A 7,693-nucleotide genomic window follows, 5' to 3' on the forward strand; every position below is an offset into this window, starting at 1 on the left:
CGCTCGTGGTTTTCCATGTCTTTTTTCAGTCTTTAGATCACGTCATACTCATCCACGGAGCACTTGCACGTGACTTGTTCACACGCGTTGCAACACAGTTTTATACGAGGGCAAATCAATAAATATCTGTGTTAGTAATGAAGACGCAAGATTTTCACAAAACTTTTTTTTATTTTTCAATCCCCTTTTAGGAGGATACACTTTTCCCAACGTTTCTGCCATTTTTTTAACCCCTCCGAAAAATACGATTTGTCCAACTTTGCAAAATAGGCCTGTTTCGGCAATGACCTCCTCATTCGACGTGAATCTTTTTCCACCGAACCATTTTTTCAAGTTTGGAAACAAGAAAAAGTTGCAAGGGGCCAAATCCGGAGAGTGGATGCGGCAGCAATGCGTATCGCAATTCGACCAATTTGGCTGTGGCGACTGCAGAGGAGTGAGCCGGTGCATTATCCTGATGGAACAACACTTTTTTTTTCGCCAAATGGGGTCGTTTTTTCTTCAATTCAATATCGAATCGGCCCAATAAGTCAGCATAGTACTGCCCCGTGATAGTTTTGCTTTTCCCCATGTAGTCGATGAAGATTACGTCTTACGCATTCTAAAAAACAGTGACCATCACTTTTCCGGGCGATGGGACCGTCTTGACTTTCTTCGGAGCCCGTTCGCCGGATGAAATCCACTGTTTTGACTGTACCTTGGTCTCCGGTGTGTAGTAATGAATCCATGTTTCATCAACGGTTACTACTCGACGCAAAAACTCCTTCGGATAGCGCTTAAACAGCTCCAAACATTGCTTTGAAATTGATAGCCGCATTCGCTTGTTGTCCACCGTGAGCAATCGCGGCACCCATCGGACTGACAGCTTTTTCATTCCCAAATTATCATGCAAAATATTGAATGCCGTTCCATACGACATGCTTATGGCCTCTGCTACTTCACGCACTTTCGTTCGACGATCAGCGAGAATCATGTCGTGGATTTTTTCAACGATTTCCTCAGTAACTACGTCTGCCGGGCGGTCTGGGCGCTCCTCATTAAAAACAGACAAACGATCACGTTTGAATTCGTTGAACCAATATCTAACGGTTGTCATTGATGGTGAAGGGTTCCCATAGATGACATCCAACTTCGTTTTTATTTCTTTGCACGTTTTTCCATCCAAAAATAAAAAGCGAATCACGGATCGATATTGTTCTTTTTCCATTGTATCGGAAAACATCAAACACTCTCGCTACGAATTGCTGTCAAATCAAGACGATTGCATGAATCACTCTGAAATTTTCTATGGCTTCATTTGAAAGATAGTAGTACACGATGGTAATGCCAACTTGCATCAGCAACGTCACCTGTCTTCAAACACGCGTATTTATTGATTTGCCCTCGTATTTAGATCGAAATAGTGATTTAGCAACTTGCTATTATGTCTAAGAGCGAAGATGCACTCTTCACATTCATAGCATTGATCATCGCACTTGTCAAGAAACAGTTTTAGCACAGGAATCTTATCGCGGTCGCAATACTCCGTCCATATATTGTCAATTATCAGCAGTTCGACGCACATCTCACTACCCGCGGAAATCTTAACGCACATGCAGACACGCTTGCTCTTTTCCACGATTTTCTTCGCCCAATAATCATCCCTTATTATATTGAAATTTCTATTCCACCAATATCTCTTTTCATAGTCATCATCCTTGTAACATTCGTGTTGAAATCGTGTGTACACTTTCTGTCGTGCTAGTAAAGATCAATGAGAAATGGGGTCTTGGATAACGACCCATTGTTTCCCTCCGCGTATGCCTAATTCTCGATCGCATAGGAACTGTACTGGATATTCGCGCAACTTTGTTTCTCCTCTGCGGATTACGGAGAACGTACAGCACATCGTCTACAGCAGGATCATGTTCATTCTTCCATGTCTCATCACAATACTGTTCACAATAGTTTTTTCAATATGTGCACATTGGGCACACGTTGCACGGAAATATCGTATACATAGGCTGTCTCCAATTAGAGCAGGACTGACCGACTAGCGCATCGAAAGAATCGATATCGTACTTCCTGAGATACATTACGTCGATGTCAGTGTCCGATATATTAATTATGCATGATGCACATACTACTGCGACCGCACTCACGAGCGTGGTGCCATTTCGTCGCGCGTTCGCGAGTATTGCTCTACCTCTCCTTAGTCGATACCTTCACGACAACACTAAAAAAGCTCAACGCCACAACGGCTTTCTCAAATTTTACATACTCTAAACTTCACGTCAATGATTGGGCGCCAGGCACGAGAGAGCGTGCCCCTCTTTCTTAAATCTTTCGGTACGTTCTCACTCGAAAATACTGAGGTGGAGAGACTCACGAATGCGGACGGCTCTAATAACCGACTGCTCAGCCACGATAATGGCAGAGGGGGTGGTTCGTGGTCGGGAACGGAGGATCTTTTGGAGAACAAGTGAGGCGAGAAAACAGTCAAGTAGGCAGAATTAATAACAATGAGATAATAACAAATCTATTCTTTAAGTCAATTACACAGTTTCCGACGTACAGGCAGACGGATTGATTCTGCGGCATGCAAGCGCTCTGACCTCTGCGATACGTTCTCGACACGCGATATTAAGTAACCGCTTCTCTTCTCTGATGGACGAGCTCTCGATTCTAGCGTAATTCTACGCGACGCATGTATCGCGGTTACGGAGATCCATGACGCAGTTACGAAAATCTTCGGAATGCGTGAACACGCGAGAACATCCTCTGAAGTTTAGGATCTACTACGACGACGATAGTACACGACACGAAACGGCAACGCAACAGTACGATACAAAATTACGGCACAACAATACGATACAGAATTGTGACACGACGATACGGTACAGAATTATGACGCGTCGATGCGATACAAAATTATGACGCGACGATACGATACGAAATGACCTGGCTGTGGCCGCGGCGGGCGTGCAAAATAACTCGAAATTATAACGAAACCAAGACGGTATCGGACGGGATGGCACGATTACGCGGAGCGCGCGTGCAGCCGCGACGCAGTTGCTCGCGAAAGGATCCAACCCCACCGGATCCAACAACAATTTCGCGGATACGTACGATCCCTCCAATTCGGAAATCGGCGGCTTTACAATATGTTACGTTCGTCTCACCACAGGATCCTCTCGACACTCGCTTTCTTTCTCCTGTAGTCTTGTGTCTCGCACGTCTCTATCGCCTCGTGTCCACAGCGCAAGTGTCGGGCCCGAGGTCCCTTCGGGGGCGCGCAGGCGATCGTGGACCCACGTGATAAGCCTTATCGGCCCTGATTGGCCGAGGGCCATCTCGCGAGCTTCCGCGAGTCCTCGCAACTTGCTATCGCGTCGCGCGCCCTAGATCCTTGAGCGCGCGGGATTCGACTCAAGGCTGGCGTCGTTTCGGCTGCTCGCACGGTCCCCTCTATATTGCTTTTGCCGGCGTGTCATCCGGATTCGATGGGTTCCTTGGCAAACACGCTCGGCCTCCGGATTCAAGGTCTCCTCTCGGCAGAGGCTTCCGTGCGGTACCAACAGCGGGGTCCCTCGCTCGTTCTGTGGCTGAAGGTGGCCATCCCCTCACGCCGCCTTTGTCGCTCCCACGGCATAGTCGCCTGTAAAGAGTTCGGCTTCAGGAAAACACGTTTTGCTCGCGGCGTTAATTTGATAGTATGGAACGGTATCACCCCTCCTCTGGGTGGCCTCGGGCCTCCAATATGGTCTTCTATCTTCTTCTTGGCCGCCTCCTTGAGGTGGTGGAACGTGACGCACATTAAATTACCTATCGCAGCCGCCGATACTAAAAACTCTCAGACAAATTTACAAAAAGAAATAGTAATGTTATGCGAAACGCAACGACAAAAATCTCCAAATTCCCGCTCGAAAATCGCAACAAGCGTCGGCACGCCCGCCCTCCGCGTCGGGGGGACACAGGACAAATTTGCCGCGCTACGTCGGCCAGGTCGAACGATCCTTGTGACGGACGGTGAAAAACATCACATCACAATATATTCACATAACTTCTGTATATAAGCTGCTCAGTACTAAAAATCTCAGTACTAAAAATGGTACACGTAATATAAACTATAGATCAACAGGAGAGATACAATCGATTATCAAATAATTATTTTGATATGAAAACCTTAAAAAAGAGGTCGTGAGTAATCAATATCCATAGAAGGCCACATTAGCAAAATGCCATGGTATTGTTTAAATTTGTATAACTCAAAATATATATAGTAAAATAAAATGTTAAATAGCAAATAACGCACTCGAAAATATACATATTCGTGTGTAAATATGCTCAAGTATAAGAAAAATGAAGAAGTAGTTGTAATTAAATGCTAAAGTGTACCTCAGAAAGTAAAAATGCATTAGCTGATCATGTATGTCACTAGCGCTCCTTGCGTAAAAAATGTCAGGACATAAAAGGAATGCACGGAATGCGGTCGACGATGACAATGACGTATCTGAACGTGAAAAGTTACAAATCCGAACTTTGCGTCGCAATATCTTCGCTTATAAGATGCGTAGAGAAGAAATAAAAGCACGTATAATACAATCGGAGTGTAAGCTATCGATTAAGTGTACTTAAAGATTCAATCGGGACAGTCGTTATTTAGATCCGATCTGCCGCAATTCGCTGGTTCGCGTAAAGGAGATACGGCAGTGTCTCGCGCCATGCTTAGTGCCGAGACACTGCCGTATCTCCAGATGTCCTCTTGCCTCTCGATACACTTTCGAGCGGCCGAGAAAATATTTTCGGTCGCTTCACGCTCCTGTGAAACGCTGTCTCGTTCGCTCTTAGCACGCACACGCCCGAACGCCCGAAGCCGACCGAAGCTGGCCGAGTGCAACCGCACATGGACATAGGCTTATGTTTGTGTGTGTGATTACCGGTCGCGCTAGAACACCGACTGATAGCGTTAGTCGCGATGTCGTAAATCATTCCATTTGTAGCCTTTCCTTATGGAAGCGAGTAATCTCCTCCCTAAGGTGCTGCACCTCGCGGTCACGTTCGCTCCCACCAGTAGCGTGGGAGTCTTGCGAGAGGTCGGCGGAAGCGCGCCTTCCCAGCACATCGCAGACGGCGGTGAGCTTAGTCGCCGTTCTCTAAAGATAGCCGGTTATCTTGCCCTTAATATTCTTTGACTTCTCAATTGACTTGGCTATGAGATCTATAGCCTCATTGGCCATGCCTACCACAGTCTCGATGGGCTGTATGTCCAAATCAACTAAGAGGTCTTGGACTCACATAACCTTCTCTCGTTTTTCTTGAATGAGAGAGTCTTTTAGGGCTCCGCGATGAAGGCGGCCTTTTACAACAGGCGCTTGGTCTATTTAGCCACCTCCTACTCGGTCCTCATTGCCTCGGTGAATAGTCCCTCATGCGAGGGATCCTTCGCCGGCCTACCAGACCGAAGGCATCGAGCGGCGATGGATCCGCCCGATCGTATTCCTCATCCAGGAGCGCCACAGCCTCCTTTGCCTTTCTTTTATTAAAGGAGGTAAAGGGGCAAATGGACTCCGTGGATTCTCCGAGGCTTTGCATTTTGCTCGCCTCGGAGAGAACCGGCTGTGAGCTTGTCGCACTGAAGCGCTCTTTTATGGCAGGGTTTGATGTACCCTGCCCCAGCAAGGCTCGGGCCACGTACGGCGACTTCCGCCGTCTCCTGTTTCGCCTTGGTATCATCCTCCATTTCGACGTCCTGAAAGTGTTCACTTCGAGACGCGTCAATGGTGCTCACGGGGGGGGGATTGTTTCCGCTTCTATGCATCTTCCATGCAGTTATCTATAAGGTAAGAATGTCTCCTCCCACGACACGCGCAGGACCGCGAGATCTGCGATCACTTCGCGTACCGCCGCCGCCGCCGGAGCATCTCCCCGGCTTCGATACTTCCCATTTCTAGGGGGCGCCACACCCTCCGCCACCAACCGTGGCCGTCGCAGTAATCAATTCCTCCCCCATGCCTTCGGTGTACGTAAGCCCATCGTAGGATTCGCCGTAGCTCGATCAGTAAAGGGGCTGGGACAATACCTCCACAGGCCGCGATGAGGCACGATCCAAACTTCTCACCATCCAAATCCTCCTTTCTTCCATCTTTTTATATAAAGAAAAGTAGGGCTATTTCCACAGCGTTTGCCCACCCGGGCTATACAAACCGAGCCACGAAATTGGGTTATACCAGGGATATAGTACTGATTACCATCAGAACGGCACGCATACCACCGACGACCGCCTACTCGGAGCGACAAGAGGCGCCATAACTGCCTGCGCCGGCATCGAAGACAAAACTAGCGACTGACAAAACTAGTCGCTGCCGAGTCCTTCTTAGGACTCGGCCTCAAATAACTCGAACTTAAAATATCACCAATTAAACGTCCTTGTCAGAACGACTTGAATAAGGACGCACCTTACAACTAACCTTCTTGCTCCCTTATCACTAAACTAAAATATGGATTGGATTAGGTTATATTTTTAGGGGCAGCGTACTGTCTCTACGCATATATTTTATAACGCTCCATTTGGATGGTAGAATATTAATGTTATCATTCAGTATACGAGTAGAAATATAACGTATTTAATGAATTACTATAATGGAAATAAATAATAATTATAAAAGTGGGTACACGATATATTTTTCGACCTTCTCCGGTTTATTATCACTCTTTGAGCCATAACAAAAGTAGTTATATCAATATTGCAATAGAAAAATGTCGAAATTCGGAAAAGACCCTATTCTGCATAATTCTCAAATTGTTTCTAATCTATGGTTATTTGAGGCTCTTTATTTTATATATTGATTTAATCTTGTGGGATGTTTCTTTATGTAATTTTAATCTTCTGTTTATATTATTACAGATATGAAAACAATACGGCAAACAGCACGTGAGACTGATGAGAAATATCGAAAAGTACGTAAAAGTCATATCACAGTTGAAATGAGTATAAAAAGTATGACGAGTGATTTATTGTCTGAAACAAAACGTTTAAAGGAAAAATTATTACAGGTAATTACAGGTAAAGTTTATATTAAGGCAATCAATTTCTCAAGAAGCTAAAGATGGACATTAAAAAAAATTCAATATAAATCATCATAATTAAATTTGAATAGATATCTTCTTATGAATGTTAATAAAACACATGAACGATATTTTATTATTATATTCTATATTTATCTTATTATTATATTCGTAAATAACTGATAACACTTAATGTATAACGTTACATAAGATTACAACAAAAGTTATATCAAATGATAAATGTTTACCTTTACACAGCTCGCTCCAAATGACTTTTCACCAATCTCGATGTTGACCTTGATCTTCAAGGAGGTCAAGCTCATTGATTTTTTCCATCGCTCATCATTCATTAAAAAGTTATGAACAGAAAAATTTTTATTGTTTCAGGTGAAAGTTGTGCGTCCCCAAACATGGGGAAGGTTGGGGTGAGAATCGCTTCAGGTGAAAGTCGCACACCCCCAAGCAGTGGGAAGCGGGGTGGGAGTCGCTTCGCGTGGAAAATTGTGTGCCCGAAAGTCGTGGCAGGTAGTGAAGCGACTTCCACACTACCTCCCCCTTGCTAGGGGCGTGCTGCTTTCACCCGAAGCGACTCCCACCCCACCATCACCCCTCCTTGGGGAGCGCTACTATCACCTGAAGTGACTCC

The 7,693-nt window shown here is 45.4% G+C and overlaps 1 protein-coding gene across 1 annotated transcript in view; it reads left to right on the forward strand.

The window, feature by feature from the left end:
* The first annotated feature begins 6,885 nt into the window (after positions 1-6,885).
* LOC108726838 (uncharacterized) overlaps positions 6,886-7,693 on the forward strand; it is a 17,319-nt gene continuing 16,511 nt past the window's right edge. The window contains exon 1 of the mRNA XM_018454623.1: positions 6,886-7,035. Coding sequence (XP_018310125.1) covers positions 6,889-7,035 — 147 coding nt within the window. The 5' untranslated portion in view covers positions 6,886-6,888. The remainder of the gene's footprint in view (positions 7,036-7,693) is intronic.

Source organism: Mycetomoellerius zeteki, unplaced genomic scaffold (assembly GCF_001594055.1).
Source record: "Mycetomoellerius zeteki isolate Tzet28-1 unplaced genomic scaffold, Tzet1.0 scaffold440, whole genome shotgun sequence".
NCBI lineage: Eukaryota > Metazoa > Arthropoda > Insecta > Hymenoptera > Formicidae > Mycetomoellerius > Mycetomoellerius zeteki.